Below are 17,635 nucleotides of genomic sequence, written 5' to 3'. Positions count from 1 at the left end.
ACCATGCCTGGCTAATTTTTTCTATATATTTTTAGTTGTCTGATTAATTTCTTTCTATTTTTAGTAGAGACGGGGTCTCGCTCTTGCTCAGGCTGGAAGGTGAACCATTTCTATACCATATTATTACGTATGGTGAAAAATGGATTCTTTTTGACAATTGCAAGCAGTCAGTACTCTGGTTGGATAAAGATGAAGTGCCAAAACACAGTCCAAAACCGAATGTTCATTAAAAAAGCTAATGGTGTCTGTTTGGTGGTCCGGTGCTGGTATTATCCACTAGAGCTTCATGAAACCAGGTCGATCTATTACAGTGGATGTCTACTGCAACCAATTGGATGAAATGATGAGGATGCTTGTGATTAAGCGGCTGAGATTGGTCAATAGAGACAGGCCAATCCTCTTGCAAGACCACATGTTGCAAAAAATAACGCTGCTCAAACTACAGAATTTGGACATGGAAACTCTTTCTCATCCACCACATTCACCAGACCTTGTACCAACTGACTACCACGTCTTCCAGGCTTTGGACCACTTTTTGCAAGGAAAAATATTCAATTCTCAACAAGGTGTGGAAAACACCTTTTGGGATTTCATCGCCACTCACTCTCCAGGCTTCTTTGCTGGTAGCATAAGCAAGCTACCCTTAAGATGGCAAAACTGTTGATAGTTTAGGCGCATACTTTGATTAAGTGTACTGTTTCTTGTTTGAGATATAATAAACTAAACTTTTGATTCAAAATTAGACATTTCATGTCTAATGACTTAAATATTTGACTTTTTTAGATGCCACATATAAGTGAGATCATGTAGCATTTTTCTATCTGGCTTATTTCAGTTAGCATAATGTTCTCCAGTTTTATCCATGTTGTTGCAAATGACAGGATCTCATTTTTTAAGGCTGAATAATATTCCATTACATATACACAGACACACACACACTCCTCAATTTCTTTATCCATTTATCTCTCACCATATACTTAGGTTGTTTCCGTAACTTGTCTATTGTGAATAATGCTGTAATGAACATGGGAGTGCAGATACCTCTTCAGAATATTGGTTTAATTTCCTTGGTTATACAACCAGTAGTGGCATTGCTGGATCATATGCTAGTCCTATATATAGATATAAAAAAAATTTTTAGAGATAGGGTCTTGCTATGTTGCCCAGGCTGGTCTAAGTCCTGGGCGATCCTCTCACCTTGGCCTCCCAAAGTGCTGGGATTGCAGGCATGAGCCACCATGACTCACCTCTATTTTTAATTTCTTGAGGAACCTCTATACTATTGTCCATAACAGCTGTTCCAATTTACATTCCCACCAGCAATGTACAAGGGATATCTAAAATGGTTACTAGAGGAATAAATGAATGAATTGCTAATTAAAGCATATGTGTGAATAAGTTGGAAATGAAAAGCAGCTTTGAAAAAAAGATTCAGGAACAGCGAGTTGAAGAGGCAGGGAAAAGCAATTAGGAATCAGGTGGCAATTAGACCTCCGTAGATAGGTAGATCTTCCCTCCTTCAATTAAGGTAATGGGTAGCAGCAGCTCCCCTTAGAATCTGAAATAAATGGAGAAGCCACGGAGGAATTTGAGCCAACTTGATCAGGAGAAAGAAGGGGTGGATGAAGGAGGAAGGCAAAACAAGGACACAAACGAACCGCACTAGGATATTGGGCTGTGCCTGAGCACCTGGTGAGAGGATGGAGCGCTTTGTCCGCGTTCCCTATGGCTTGTACCAGGGGTATGGGAACACACTGCCTTTGGGTCAGCCTGGACTCCCAGGGCACAAACAGCCCGACTGGAGGCAAAATATGGGTCCCCCTACTTTCCTGGCTAGGCCCGGGCTGCTGGTGCCCGCGAACGCCTCTGACTACTGCATGGACCCTTACAAGAGGGCGCAGCTTAAGGCCATTCTCTCCCAGATGAACCCTAGCCTGAGCCCGCGGCTGTGCAAAGCCAACACCAGGGAGGTGGGCGTGCAGGTGAGCCTGCGGGTGGACAAGTCGGTGCAGTGCTCGCTGGGGCCTCGCACCCTGCGCAGCCGCTCCTCCTGGGACTGCACCGGCCACAGGGAGCCCCTGCCGGCCGGCGGCGTCTACTCGCCGGTCATCGGCCGCAGGGGCTTGATCCGGCTGCTGGAGGATGGGGACAACAAGGAGCATCCGGGCCCTGCCCAGGCCAGCCGGCAGGAGCCAGCAACGCCAAGGCCAGAAGATGACAGGCAGGAGGAGCCAGGACAGCTGGATGAGCTGGGGGAGGAAGATGCCCCCCGTCTTCAGGAAAGGAAGAGCAGACAGGTGCGTGGAGTCGCAGCCGCCAATCCGCTCCGGAAGCCCAACTTCCAGGTGGACTTTCTCGTGCCTCTCTTGGTTCTCTGCCAACCCCAACCTCTCTCTCTCTCCCCTTTTCCATTTATGGGGCTTATTTGGTGAAGGAGGGGGGAGTGGGGGGATTCTGAAAACATGTCTTTTACATGGCTTGTATATTTTGTAAGTTTTTGGTAAAGTTTTGGTAAGCCCCTAACTAAGCTAGTGAAAATCAAAAGTCTGGTAACCGTTGCTATCGGAATTGAGGAGACAGAGGGTTTCAAGTCTGTGAAATACGAAATTCAGACTTTCGTTTTGGGGAGATTGTGCTGGTGGCATTTGGAAAATGGCTTGGAAAAGTATGAGAGCCAGCAGCAAGAAGAATCCCAGAGTAATCTTTAAGAGAGGAGAAGCTAAAATAATGCAGTAGCCTTAATAGACTTGTGAGGTTAAGGGAGTAATTTTTTTTTCTTATACAAAGCCATAAGGAAAGAAGGATCTGGCTTTTCCCCTCCAAGATAGTAAAAGACTTTCTCCCCTTATTTTCAGTTTTTGGAACCAAAATATGGCTATTTTCACTGTAAAGATTGTAAGACCAGGTGGGAGAGTGCTTATGTGTGGTGCATTTCTGGAACTAATAAGGTAAGTAAAAGTGAGCGGGATGTGAGAGGAGGCTGGGTGGGCACAGGTGTTAAATAGGGGAAGAATTTGTTTCCTGATGGAGTATGATTGTCCCACCCGTTTTGCTCATCTTGGCAGTCTCAGTCACAGACGTGCCGTACGTGCTCAATGAATGTTTGAATTGAACTGAATTGGATTGTCCATCCGAGTTCCCGAACCACAACCTGGCGTTATACTTGACAAAATATCAGCTTACTTAGATGAACTTTTGTTCTTATCTACATTTGAACTTTCTGCAACCATTTTTTAGTTGGTAGATTTTGAACAGTTTGGGGCCTTTGCTCTAGGAAATTTCCACTGTTTGTCCACAAGGTGGGGTAATAAGTGAAATAATTGGAGATTTACTTAGGCTAAGCCTACGTCTCCCCCCCCACCCATTTGAGTTAATTTCCAACATATTAAGATTGGGAAAGACTTCATATGAAATTCTGCATTTCTGGATTTTTATGAGCCACTATAGCCTGTGGTCATTATAGACCCTCATTTCAGAATGAAAACAGGAGACCGCAGCTGAGCGGCTCTGTTGCCTCTTGCTTGGCCTGTGCACTTTATTTTGCAACCGTCTACACGGGGCCTATTTCATTAACTTCTAGAAGCATTTAAATTTGAGTCCCCTGTGCTGTTGCATGTTTAGATATTGCCACAGGCTAAAACACGGTGGAGGGAGAGGGCAAAGAGGACTGCTAAGACTTGAATGAAAACTTGACTTTTCAGACTAGTCATTGACTAGACCCACAAGGTGAATAGATTTTTAAAGTTAAATTACTTCCCTTCTCTTGCCAGAAGAAAAACAATTCCAAGGCAGTAGGATACAAAGAACAAGACATAGAACTGGTTGTCAAGGAATTTGTTTCATAGGAGAGATGGAGATAAAATGCAATTTGGCAGAGTACGCGACAGCACCCACGGTATCAAGTGGTACAGCAGTAGCACAGGAGGCGGGTGATTAACCCTGGCTGAGGGAAGACATCATGATTTTAAAGAATGAATAGGAGGAGGAGTTCACCAAGAAAGGCAGGGAGGAAGGAGGAAATGTGCACAGGAAATTGCACAAAGCCTAGAAAGCATGCTATTGATGGGTACAAGTAGTATAAAATTTAAGTGGTGAAATACTATTTTGGGAGGGCAGAAAAGGCCATATCCTTCTTTCCTTATGGCTTTGTATAAGAAAAAAATACTCCCTTAATGTGTAAGGGCTATTAGACCAGGACGAAAGGAGAAGACCAAGGATTTGGCCCACACAATGTAAAATATTAACAGCCACTTCCCAAGTACTATGGTACTTTGTGTATGTTATTGGGGAACTGTCAGAACTATAGAAAAAGTAAGTAGTGTCCTATTTTACAGGTAAAGAAAATTAGGTTCAAAGAGTAAGAAAGAGTGACTGATAGTACTAGTAGAGCTTAAATCCTCGAGGGTAGAGGTTGGGTGAAAAGCAAGGTGAGGGAATGGATTACTTAAGAACTGGGAGCCTAGGAAGGGTGTGTGTGTGTATAAAAACTTGTTTAAAAACAAACAAACAAACAATACACACACACAAAAACAAACCAACCAAATTTTTCTTTAGGTTTATTTCAAACAACTCTGTTGCAAATGCCAAAAGAGTTTTAACCCTTATCGAGTAGAAGCAATCCAATGTCAGGTAAGCACATGGAACACTTACAATATTTTGTTAAACATAGAATTGGATATTGGTATAGGAGTGTTAGGTTTTCTATATGTTTGAAATTTTATGTTTTAGAAAAATGAATGAGAGCATAAACTCTAGTTTGATTTTTGGGGGGGAAAGAGGGGATTCACTATTTTAAGTTGCCTTACATGCTGTTTGTGTATGATGTGTGTTTTTCCTCACACGCCTGTGTAGTTAGAATGTAGTAATCTAATAGATAACTGCAATTAAGATTTTATTATGTGCCAAACTTTGGGCTAAGTGCTTTACCTGCGTTATTTTCTGTATTTAACTTTTGTGATAGTTGTTACCCCATTTTAGAGATCAGAAAACTAAGTTCAATAAAATAAAGTAACTTGCCCAAGTTTAGACTGATTAGCATTGTAGCTGTGATTGGATTCCATGGTGTCTCCAATGTCTAGAAAGTCACAGACCTAGATGAGATCCTTAACTTCCTGTTATGTCCTTAAGGTTTTTTTCGGGGGTGGGGGGGAAGACTCTAAAACAGCTTGATGGGAACCTGACTTTAAACTTTTCAGAAAAGTGTGAGATAGTTAATTTTCATAATCAAGAGTGTTTTTTTAAGCCTAAATATTTCACTTAGTTAAAAATATTTCTTTTTCTATAATTAGTAGAAATACTTTAAAAACTAGTTTATAAATGATTTATCCTCAGATTTTCTAGTCTGACATTCTTACTTAGTTTGCATGTGTCAATATAACTACCTGTTAAATTGGATTTAAATATATTTTCTTCCTATTTCTTTACATTCCTTTCTCTTTTTTCCTTATGTTTGCTTGAATTGACTTTTTTGAAAAAAAATTATTCCATTTTCTCCTCTATCTCGGTAGTCAATTCTTTAATGTTCGTCTGGTGGTTACCGTAGAGATTACAACATGACTCCTTTCTTGTCAAAGCCTAAACAAATTATTAATCTTACCTCTTGCTGGTAATGCAGTGACTTTATGACACTCTAATTTCGTATTACTTCATCCTAATTTATTTGCTGCTATCATGTATTTGAATTTTACCTATATTTTAAACTTTACAAAGTATTTTATATACTCAGTAATCCTTTAGTTCTAGCTACACATTTATTCTTTCTGTTGCTCTTAGGTCTTCTTTTATCTGAGGTCACTTTCTTTTGACTTGAACACACACTAATATTTTCTATAGTACAGGTCTGTTGGTAACAAATTCTATTTTGTCTAAATATATTTAAGAGGTTTTTTTCTGGGTATAGAATTTTTAGGTTGGCAGTAGTTCTTTGTGCCTTTTAAGGATCTGACTTTCATTATTTGTGTCAAGTTGGCAGTGAGTCTTATTATAGCACCTTTTGAAATAATCTCTCTCCCCTTCTTAAATCTGCTTGCTTTAAAAATATTTCTTTCTGTTTTGGTTTTCAACAGTTTTACAATGATGTGCTTAGTTATGGTTTCTTTGTATTTATTCTACTTGGGGTTCATTAGTGTTTCTTGAATCTGTAGCTTGAAGATTTTCATTACTTAGAAATGAATGGTTGGAAAATTATCAACTATTATTTTTTCAAATATTACTTCTTCTCCATTCTCTCTCTTATTATACAATTACTCATATCAGATCTTTTCTGCTCTTTTCTGTATTTTCCATGCTTTTGTCTCTCCTTACTTTAGGCTGGGCATCACCTATTAAACTATCTTCCATTTCTTTAAAAAATTTTTTAAATTTTTAATTATTATGGGTACATAATAGTTGTATCTTCCATTTCTATTTCTCATATCAGCTCTTTTCAATCTCCTTTCAAACCTATCCATAGAACTATACTGATTTCAGTTATCGTATTTTTCTGTTCCAGAATTATTTCTTTTAAAAAAATAACTTCCAGTGTTCTGCTGGAATTACTAGTCTTATTTCCTTGAACATATTAAACATTGGGATTTTAAAATCTGTGTCAGATAACCTTTCTTAAAGATATTGTGAGGATTAAATGAATTAATCTATATAAAGTGCTCAGAACAGTGCTAGGCACACATTGGACACCATGCAAGTAGTAGCTATTAGAATTTTGTTACAAGGAGACACACTCAGTGGGAGAGTAGAGGATGTGACTATAGTATAAGGTTTGATAAATCCTATTTAAGACTCCTATTCAGAAAATGAAAATGCCTATTTTTACAATATAAAAAGGTAAATCTTGATTTATTCTGTGTGGCTGTGGGACATATATAGAAAGTAGGGCAGTGACTGTCAACATCAAAGACTGGCAGGGTTGGGAGGGTAGACCAGGACAGTATACCAGTATCCATAGGATGTAATGTTTTATTTACTAAAATGGGATAATGGTTGAAAGGCACTATTTTAGATCATAGTAATGACTGGGCATGTCTGGAAAGAAAATTTAGCTTTTTCTAGACTATACTTCCCTTCCAGCTGTAACAACCCCAAACATTTTCAGACATTGCTCAGTGTCCCCTGGAGGTGGGGGTGGGGCTGGGGGAGTAAAATCACTCCTGGTTGAGATTTAAAAACACTGCTATAGTGTTTTTAAACATTTCCATTTAGATAATCACATCACTTAATTCCCACCCACTGCACTGACCCCCACCTGGCTGCCAATGTAAAAGCCTACAGAGTGAAGATACTCTACAAAAACTCAACTTTTAAAACTTTTCTCTTATGTTATGTTGTCTTGATTGGCTCAGCAATATTCTCTTGAACATCTTCTCTGGCCACTCATCTTGAACAATGTATGGCACTTAATGGGATATAAGTATCTCTGTAGAACTTGTTCTTGGGCTTCTCATAGGACTCAAAAGAGGATGAGGATATCAGGGACCAGGTAGTGGGGAGAAGTATTTTGATCTGAGGATTACATTTGAAACACTAATTTGATCATTTACTGTCCAAAATTGTTCCTTGTTTTCCAAAGACCTGTTCAAAGTCTCGTTGTTCCTGTCCTCAAAAGAAAAGACACATTGATCTAAGGAGGCCTCATCGACAGGAACTGTGTGGTCGCTGCAAAGACAAGAGATTCTCCTGTGGTCATATTCACAGCTTTAAATATATCGTGTGACGGGCAGTGTGGCTGTGTATAGGACACCTGAGCTCTACTTGTAACTTGCTATGCTGTCTTCCTTTTTTGTAACTTGGCTCTGACCTGGCATTGGAAAATGGAGTAGACTTTTGTACTTTTTGTAGGTTGTATAATAGTTGTACAATGTGAATAGAATAAAATAAATGCATGTGAACTAGACCATGAAGGCACATTAATTTGTGATCCCTGGGTAAAAACATCAATAATAGCATTGGGAAATGGTAGATACTGTCACTTATGTCAGTGGTCCCCAACCTTTTTGGCACCAGGGACTGGTTTCATGGAAGACAATTTTTCCACAGACCGGGATGGGGTACAGTTTCGGGATGATTCAAACACATTACATTTATTGTGCAAACCTCTCTGCTAATGATAATCTGTATTTGCAGCTGCTCCCCAGTGCTAGTTAGCATCACTGCCTCAGCTCCACCTCAGATCATCAGGCATTAGATTCTCACAAGGAGGGTGCCACAATGATCCCTCGCATGTGCAGTTTACAGTAGGGTTCATGCTCCCGTGAGAATCTAATGCTGCTGCTGATCTGAAAGGAGGTGGAGCTCAGGTGGTGATGTGAGCGATGGGGAGTGGCTGTAAATGCAGATGAAGCTTCACTCACTCACCTGCTGCTCACCTCCTACTGTGCGGCCCAGTTCCTAACAGGCCGTGGACTGGTACTGGTCTGTAGCCTGGGGTTTGGGGACGGCAGACTTATGTGAAGAGGAACAATAAAGAGGAAAAATACTTATTTGACAAACTCTTATAAACTGGTGCTCTAAGCACTAGGAATATAGAAGTGATGAAGGGGCAAGGTCCTTGTCCTCAAACATCCATAATGACAGGAAATGCTGAAACAGCACTTAGCGTATGCCAGGCATTGTTGCAACCCATCACAGCAGCCATATCATGTAGGAACTGCTCTGAACTACTCTACCTTGTCATAAATGAGCGATGGAGACAGGTCAGAGGGTAGAGCCAGGATCTGAATCCAGGTAGACTAACCTGCTGAGTGCGACAGGGGTAAGGCATCCCATGAGAATGACAGCAAGGGAGGGATTATGATGGTCCATGGGATTTAACCATGTTCCAAAGAGAGGTGAAGATAGGTGAAGGCCACAAACTATGATTTGCGATAGGAGAAGGACTGTTGGAGGGTGGGGAGTAGAGCAAAGGGGAACTGGAAGAATTCCTGAGGGGCGGGGATTGAAGGTGAGAGTCTGGAACTGCGGTGGGTAAGGTTTTGGTATAGCCAGGAAATTGGGTGGCTAAGGTGGAGCTAAGTGAAGATGCCTGGAGGTAAGGATGTTAACAGACAGAGAGGAAAAGGATTTTGTGTGGGTTGTCCTGGAGGATGTTGAAGTCCCAGAAGCTTCGAGTGGAGAAGAGGTTGTGAGCAAGAAGCTTTAGTCTATTGGGTGAATAGGGGACAAGGAGTGGGAGATCTTTGGATCAGTGGTTCTCATCCATGGCTGCAACTTAAAATCATCCGAGGAGCAAACGAGCCATGGAAAGGCCCTACACTCACCGTGAGATTCAAGCCACGCAGCGGTCTCCAACCTTTTAGGCACCAGGGACAGGTTTCATGGAAGACAATTTTTCCACAGGCTTGGGGGTCGGGGAGTTGGCGGAGCTCAGGTGGTGATGCGAGCGATGGGGAGTGGCTGTGAATACAGAACACCTTGCTTGCCCCCCGCTCATCTCCTGCTGTGTGTGCCCCCCTACTCTCCACCCCCTGTTCTTAAGTGTCATGGAAGACAGTTTTTCCATGGACCGGGGGTGGGGGGTACGGCAGAGCTTTGTGGCCCGGTTCCTAATAGGCCACAGACTAGTATCAGTCCACGGCCCCGGAGTTGGGGAGTGCAGATTTAAGGGATCTGGGGTGGGCTCTGAAGCTAAGAGTTTTTAAAAAGCTTCCCCCAGGCTTCCAGTGCAGCCAAGGGTCACAGCCACTGCTGGGTGACGGTGAAGGGGTTGAGGTGGGGAGATGTCTAGTATAGCTGAGTGGTGTGAATTTCAAAGTCTCTGGGCTTTTTGGAATAGAAACGAGAGAAGGTTTGGAAATAGTAGTGGAAGCAAGGAATAATTTTCTCCATCTCCTGGCACAGGGACTCCTGGAAGTTCAGGCAGGTGGCTGAAGTTCTTGAACTTCGAAGTTGAATTCCAACATTGGTGTAAGAGTTTGCTGCTGAAAGCAGGATGGAGGCTGGAGGAGTTGGTGGCAGAGAAGCAAGCATGTGCCAGGAAACTGATCTGTCAGTGGATGCAGTGAGTTCTATCCACTCACTTCCCGTGACCTCAAATAGGAAACAAAATAAGAAAAAGACCAATGACAGATTTGGGTATTAATAGAATCACCACACAAGCAGCCTACATGGAAAAAGGATTGGGGGTGTGCTTTAGAAAAAAGAGCACTTTGCTGTAGGAAGTTTCTCCTAGTTCAATGTCTTTCAAAGTGGCGTGGTTATTAAAATGCTGATTTGGGGGACCCTGCTCTGGATTTACCAAATTGGTCTCTAGAGGTGTCAACCTGAGGGAGTGTGCATTTTTACAAGCACCCTGGGGTGATTCTTAGCTTTGAGACCTGAGAAAGCGGTGTTTCAGTCTTGGCAGTGGTTAGAATCACCTGGGAACCTTCAGCAGTACTAGAGTTTGAGCACAGCTTCAGGCCAACCAAGTCGATTGGGAGGGAACCTGGGTCTGGGGGGCTTTCAGTTCCCCACATGACCTAATGTGCTGCTAAGGTGTCAAACCCATTGCCTACGCTCTGATTCTTGCAAGAGAATCAACCAACTGGCCAAGATGGGCAAGTATCCTATTTTTTCCTCGAGGGCTTGAAATACCACATATGTCTTTAATCCAGACTTCTCTCCTCAACAACAGACTTGCCTATCCACCCATTTTCTCACTGTCTTGTCTCGGATGTTGTCCCAGTTTGTTTGCATTACTATACAGGAATACGTGAGGCTGGGCAATTTTTTTTTTTTTTTTTTTTAAAGAGGTTTATTTGGCTCACAGTTCTGCAGGCTGTACAAGAATCACGGCATTAGCATCTGCTTCTGGTGAGGGCCTCAGGAAACTTCCATTCGTGGTGCAAGGCAGAGAGGAGGAGTGAGAGAGGAAGGGGTGCCAGGCTCTTCTCAACAGAAGAAGGGCACCAAGCCATTCATGGGGGATCCACCCCCGTGAGCCAAACACCTCCCGCCAGGCCCTACCTCCCACACTGGGGATCAAATTTCAATATGAGATTGGAGGGGCCAAACATCGAAACTGTATCAGATGGTTATGAGGCATCTGAAAGTTAACACACCTGAAGAGTACATCTTGATCTCCACCTCCCAAACATGGCCTTCCTCAGCTCGGTAAATGGCGACTCCATTCTCGCAGTCATTTGGCCCACACCTAGGAGTCTCTCACATTCCACATGTCATTGGTGAGTGCCGTCAGCCCTGCCTCTGAGATATTGCCAGAATTTGCCCACTTCCGGTCACTGCTGTCTCTACCGCGCTAGCCCAAGCCAGTGTCACCTGGTGGCTGCACCGTTGCCACGGCCTTCTCACTGCTCTTCCTGTTTCTTCCTCTGCCCTTCTGAAGCCTATTCTGCACATAGCCAGAGTGGTCCTTTAAAAATCTTTTATTGTGGTAAAACACATATAACATGAAATTTACCATTTTTAAGTACATAATTCATTGGCACTAAGTACATTCACAATGTTGTACAAGCACCACCACTGAACTTTTATTTCCAGAACCTTTCGTCATCCAGAGTATTCTTTTTAAAACATAGGTCCAAGCACATCGCTGCTGTGCCCGCAAACATCCAGTGGCTTCCCGTCTCGCTCAGCAAAGGACCAAGTGTGGGAGTCCTTCCTGTGGCCCGCAGAGCCTTTTCTGCTGTCCTCTCTGAACATTCTCTTCACTCACTTCACTTGGTCACTGGCTTCCTTGCTGTCCCTTTAACAAGTGGTCCTGCTCCTGCTTCAGGCTCTTAGCATGCATGTCCCCCTTTGCTGGAATGCCTGCTCCCAGACAACCACGTTGTGTCCTCACTCTATGCCTCTCTCTACTCAGACATCGCCTCGTTAGAGCGCCAGCTGAAATGGCATTCCTCTCATCCCTGTTTTGTCCCTCATGGCACTTATCACCACCTGCCATAGACAAGTACATCTTCCCCACGAAAATGTGTGAGCGCCTTGAGAACAAGGACCCACCTGTTTTGATAACTGCAGTTATTGTCCTCTAAAACAGCGCCTAGCCCAGAGTGGGTACACGATAAATATTTGCTGAATGAAGAAAGTATCTTAGTTCGTGATAGGTATTCAAATTCTAATTGATCCAAAGTAAATGCATTGAAAACTTTAAAAACCAGTTTTATTGAAATATAATTAACACACCGTAATATTTACCCCTGGACACTAATTTTATGTTGTTGTTAAGGCAGGTATTGGAAGCAGGTGTAAGCTATTGATGGAAGCAGCCTGGAGGTACCCTTATTCTTTTTATAACAGAATTCTGCAATTCGCTGAAAAGGTCAACATTTGTTAGGACTTGGAAACAGAAGAGCCTTAAGACCTAACTCTGTGTGTGTGTGCGCATGCGTGTGCGTGCGCGTTTTTGTGTGTGTGTGTGTGTGTGTGCGTGTGTGTGTGTGATGCTAACACTGACAAGCATCTTTATTTCACAGCTGCACTAACGCATTTGCTTAACTTCTTGGTGGGAGTAAGACATATTCACATACTTCTAAAATGTAGTGCTTTTTTCTTAAACACTATATTTGGAGACTATAATTTTAATGAAGTTATATCTACATAACAGAGCACCTATCTGGATTGCTTTATTATGCCAGTGGATAAAAAGTGCATCCTGTTTTGGCTCTAGGAAGCACTGAGATACAAGGAGGCACTTTTCTTTATCACTGAAGCATCTATTAGATATCTACCCTGCCTGTGGTATGTCCACTCCTCTGGATCTCTAGGGCAGGCAATTAAAACAAGGCTTCAGTGACAGAGGCACAGCACAGTGGCCGAGGAGATTTGACTGGTGGATCTAAAGTCATTGCCGGCTCAGCTGGGGAGGGGCTGCTTTCCCACACAATTTTTCCCACCTCCACTTAAGGGAGAGGAGGTGAAGAAACAGAGGAAGAGTAGAAGAAACCTTTCACATGAACATGTCTCCTTTTGAAAATAAAATTAGAAAACAAGACAAACCCCACGACTTCCTGTGACTACAGTTTAATATTCCAGATTACAGTGTACTAAATTCAGTCACGACTGATCAGTCCTTTTTGCTGTACCTCCTAGCAAAACTCTCTGAAAGCTGGCTATTGTGGTTACCCACAGAAACCTTTAATTTATGAGGTATTTTTCAGAGAGATCGTGATTCAGTTGTTTCCTACAAATCATAGCAAATCATCTTTCAGGTAAGTTGAAAAAAATAAATCATCAGAAGAATGTTTACAGCAATCCAGAAAATTATTAAAATCTACTAGTAGCTGTATCTGTGATTACATAATAAAAAAACAAAATGCTGGTTTGGACTCCCTCCTGCGGGATATTCCTAGAAAATGACCACTAATGACTCAGTAGCTGTAGCCAGCAAAGCAAGTGTCCTTGTTAGTCCAAGTAAACACGAGTAGGAAGACAGTATAAATGATATTGTCGTGTCTCTCTGTATTCCTGTTTCTCTAGCGGGGTGGAGAATTGACAAGTATTGGTGACAGAATTAAAGCTTGTACTACTTTTTCCTGTTCATTAAAGAATCTATTTCAAAATTTTAAGGACGACATCTCAATATGATAGGTTATGGAGAATTAGAGCTTTCACGCTTTTTTGATTTTTCTCTTTGGTTGATTACAGAGAGAACTGGTTGAGGGTCACAGTCTTCGTTTGGTATCCACTTGCAAAGAGATTATACTTACCTCCAGCTCCGCAGGGCCATGCACCACGTGACCCCTGTGGGATACATGCGAATGGTGCCCCCTTAGGGTTGTCACGGTGGCCACCTACATGCAAAACTTAACGTGTGTCCGAGGCAAACATTTTCATTAACTAGAAATAAAATCCATGGTCAACATGTATTTTATCTTTTTTTTTTTTTTAGTCTAAAGAAAGTTCTGAACAGAATATCAAGTAAGGTTACATCACAAAAACTTTAAATGTATTTACAGAGTGAATAAGTTACACAGATAAACTTTGAATATGTTTCTGATGTGCAACAAGGTCACATGCACACAGCTGACACTTGACAGCATTAAGTTTAAGGAGAGAACTTAAGAATGGCCCTTTACATATATATTACAAATAAAATATGACATTTCTTAGAAACAAAGTGACAACTCATATTTTACCTTTATGATTCTACTTCTGGCTATCCAAATGGATATTATAGTAAAATATGCATGCGTGACAGGTGAAGAGACTTGGAATTTATATTGTGGATAATTTTTCTCTACAAAATGGCAAAGTTAATTAAAATTAACACTCATCCTTCTGTAGTATAAATATGCTCAAAAAAGCAACCTTCTAGTAAAAAGCAGCCAAGATCCTTAAAAAGAGTCTATCTGGACCATTTTTGGTGCAAAGAGATCCAGGGCCTTCAGAAACAGTAGCCTAGCAACATAAGAAAGGTATTTCATAGCAGCTCCTTTTAGATACAGTAATTGTATTCAAATTACAGTGTACATTAAATTGTAGTCCATTTACAATTCCCTTTTCACATATACAGGCTGTCAGCTTCTGACCATCTTACAATTTTCAGTGGCCAGCTTCATTCTGCCTGCCTCTTTCCTAGCCCACCAAAGAAAGGAAAAAAAAAAAAAAGAAAAAAGGAAGAAGAAAGGGAAAGAATGTACAAGTTTTAGAATATAAAATTATTTTTAGTGAAGAAAACATTGCACTTTTGCCAATCTAAAATTGTTTCTAGAAAGGAAGGTACTGTTCAGTGTCGTCGGCTTTGGTATGCAATGGAAGTCACTTCTTCAGTAGTGAGTTGCGTATGCTGAATAAAACGATAACACGTTTGTGCCACGCAGCATGGCGGATGGAGTCTGTCCCAGGATGCTCTAAGCTACCTTGGTTCTTATGGTATTGCTACACGTTGGAAGTTCTGCCATCTTCTTTAGAAAAAGCCCTACAGGTAACAAGAGGGAGAACAGTCTGTCCAAGCCTTTTGAAGGCTGAGAAGACACTGAATGACGTCGCCCCAGCATGGCAGCACTGCCAGCTTGGAACCCATGGGGGACGGGAGGCTCCTGTCAGAGACTAGTGCCAGAAACGCTGGAGTCTGGAAGAAAAGTCGTGAGGACTCGGTAACTCTGGGCCCTGCGGATCATGTCCCGGATCTCCATGTTCAGCTCCATCAGCTTGGTACAGATCTCGGTCAGGCTCTGGTTGGACCCCACCAGTGCATAAGTACCCGTCTGTCCCAGAGTTTGGTGACGGAAGTAAATATTCAGTAGTGTCTGGACCTCATCATCAGAACTGCTTCCAAAGATGTCATTGGGCCACAGACTTCTGCAGTCAAAAAGAATAGCATAGATGAGAGGCACTATTGGTCACAAAGTTGGGACATTATGAATCTTCCTTAGTATAAGAATATTACTTTTTTTTTAAAAAGGCTTTATTGAGATATAATTCTCATACCATATAATTCACCCATCTAAAGTACACAATTCAGTGGGTTTTAGTATATTCGGAGTTGTGCAAACATCACATAATCCATTTTAGAATACTGAATATTTATTTTTGATGAAATATCGAAAGTATAAAAATACCAGAATGGAATCTGAGACCCTTAAACATTTATCTTATTTGCTGTGGCATCCTGGTTCCAATGAATGTGACTACAACACCAAAATGGCAGGGGGACCAAAAAGGATACATTTAAGTGTTAGTTAAAAATTATATAAAGGTACACTTTGAAGTGCTTCAGTATTTTGTCATTTTGGGGATGACAAGTGACTAGAACCAATGCCAGTACTCTATGTTTTTGAGACGGGGTCTCACTAGATCACTCAGGCTGGTCTTGTACTCCTGGCCTGAAGTGGTTCTCCTGCCTCAGCCTCTCGAGTAGCGGGGATCACAGGTGTCTTAGCGACTAGGTGTGCAGTTTCTGTACCCACTTCTAAAAGAAATAGTGGAGTCACCTGCATTCCCTGATTTGCCGCAAAGCTTTGCCAAGTTCGTTGTTCTTCAGGCACTCCAGCATGGACTGGATGGCTGCTTCGGTGGACGTGAAGGACGGCTCAGACCACGCGCCCTCTGCGTAAAGAGGGTCCGCTGCGATGGCCGCGGTGGCTTCCTTCAGGTGTTTCTTTAGGTCACTCAGTTCCCGGGACATATTCAGCAGCTGTTTAAAACATCTTTTTTTATATTGTATTTAGGAGGAGGGGAATTTTACATCCCCAAAGGAAAGAAATTTGATCATACGGGTCTGGTTAAGCACAAGCTTAAATACCTTGGTCAATTCAAATAGGACAGATGACACCGTACTCCATGGTACGTGTCGGGGATTGTGGGTTGTATCATTGCATCGAGTCACTTTGGGCCAACAGATGGGATGCTCTCCTTACATAAAAGATTAAGACTTCATTTAAAAGGCAGAGGGAAAATTCAGAAGAGAACAGAGTCGAGTAGGTCTGGGTTCAAAGGCCGACTGTGTGGTATACTATGGGAACACAGACAGGGTAACGGACTCTCATGTGCTTCAGCTTTCTCACCTGTGAGACTGAAGATATTACCCACCTCACAGGGTTATTTTAAAGATTAAATTAAATAATGCATATAAAATGTTTAGGACAGTTTGATGTATAAGTGCTCAATAAATGTAATTATGAACATGGACTCTGTTCAAATAATAAGTTTTTCTCACTGTTGGTTCTATGCCATGGGGGAAAAGACGGAAGACAATTTTGAGACGAAGGAGGAATAATAAAGTAATGTTAGTGCGAATGCTACAGAGGAAGAGATATTTACCATCAAGGTTACTAGGATCAAAAATCCAGAGTGTTAAAAAAGTAAATCATAAGAGAAACCCTATATCACTTCTAAGTGCCCCAAAATATACTCTGGAAGACAGCTGTTCTGCAATTTGATCTCAAGAGCATTTAAAATAATGACATGCAATTAAAAAGTTTTTTCCTTTTGTAATGCAAGCTGATGAGCTGATGATGCCTGTTTACTTTGGAAAGGTATTTATTCAACACTTTTACCTTTCCTCTTCATTCCCAGCATTTGTACTCATTGTACAAATTATTAAACTGAAGCTGTGAGGGACTATTTTTCTTCACACAGATACCTGTTAAATACAGCTATACCTACTCTAGAGCTAGCTTGAAAATTTACCGAGATAATCTTTTAAAACAAGATATTAGAGTATCTTGATTTTGTATATAATTTTAAGTTTCAAAGTGAGTTTCTCAATTATTTTAAACCTGGGTAAGTTTTAAACATTGTGTGTGTATTATATACACACAATTTAACATTAGTTAAAACACATATAGTATTTAAATACTATGTGTGCCCATATATGTATACACAAGCAAACCTTTGGGATGTTGTGGGTTTGGTTTGAGACTGCTGCAATAAAGCGAATATTAGAATAAAGTGATTATCAATAATAGCAATAAAGTGAGTCACACAATTTTTTTGATTTTCCAGTGCACATAAAAGTTATGCTTATACTATACTGTGGTCTAAGTAGCATTATGTCTAAAAAACAACACGTGTATCTTAACTAAAAAATACTTATTGCTAAAAAATGCTAACGATCACCTGAGCCTTTAGTGATACCCTTGTTGCTAGTGGAGGGTCTTGCCTCGATGTAGGTGGCTGCTGACTGATCAGGGTGCTGGTTGCTGAAGGTTGGGGTGGCTGTGACAATTTCTTAAAATGAGACACAATGATGTTTGCCTCA

General features: G+C 41.5%; 2 protein-coding genes across 2 annotated transcripts in view; one reads left to right on the top strand and one right to left on the bottom strand.

The window, feature by feature from the left end:
• The first annotated feature begins 1,670 nt into the window (after positions 1-1,670).
• ZAR1L (zygote arrest 1-like) lies at positions 1,671-7,887 on the top strand. Its single transcript, XM_012642139.1, has 4 exons — positions 1,671-2,345; positions 2,856-2,948; positions 4,555-4,629; positions 7,565-7,887. The coding sequence occupies exons 1-4, from the start codon at positions 1,701-1,703 to the stop codon at positions 7,706-7,708; spliced, it is 957 nt and encodes a 318-aa protein (XP_012497593.1). The 5' UTR covers positions 1,671-1,700; the 3' UTR covers positions 7,709-7,887.
• A 5,890-nt stretch (positions 7,888-13,777) lies between these two features.
• FRY (furry homolog (Drosophila)) overlaps positions 13,778-17,635 on the bottom strand; it is a 315,457-nt gene continuing 311,599 nt past the window's right edge. The window contains exons 59-60 of the mRNA XM_012642124.1: positions 15,867-16,069; positions 13,778-15,234 (exon numbers count right to left, since the gene is read on the bottom strand). Of these exons, the coding sequence (XP_012497578.1) occupies positions 14,976-15,234; positions 15,867-16,069 (462 nt within the window). The 3' untranslated portion in view covers positions 13,778-14,975. The remainder of the gene's footprint in view (positions 15,235-15,866; positions 16,070-17,635) is intronic.

This window comes from Propithecus coquereli, unplaced genomic scaffold (assembly GCF_000956105.1).
Source record: "Propithecus coquereli isolate 6110/MARCELLA unplaced genomic scaffold, Pcoq_1.0 Scaffold175, whole genome shotgun sequence".
NCBI classification, from domain to species: Eukaryota; Metazoa; Chordata; class Mammalia; order Primates; family Indriidae; genus Propithecus; species Propithecus coquereli.
This window is presented reverse-complemented; position numbering and strand designations above follow the sequence as displayed.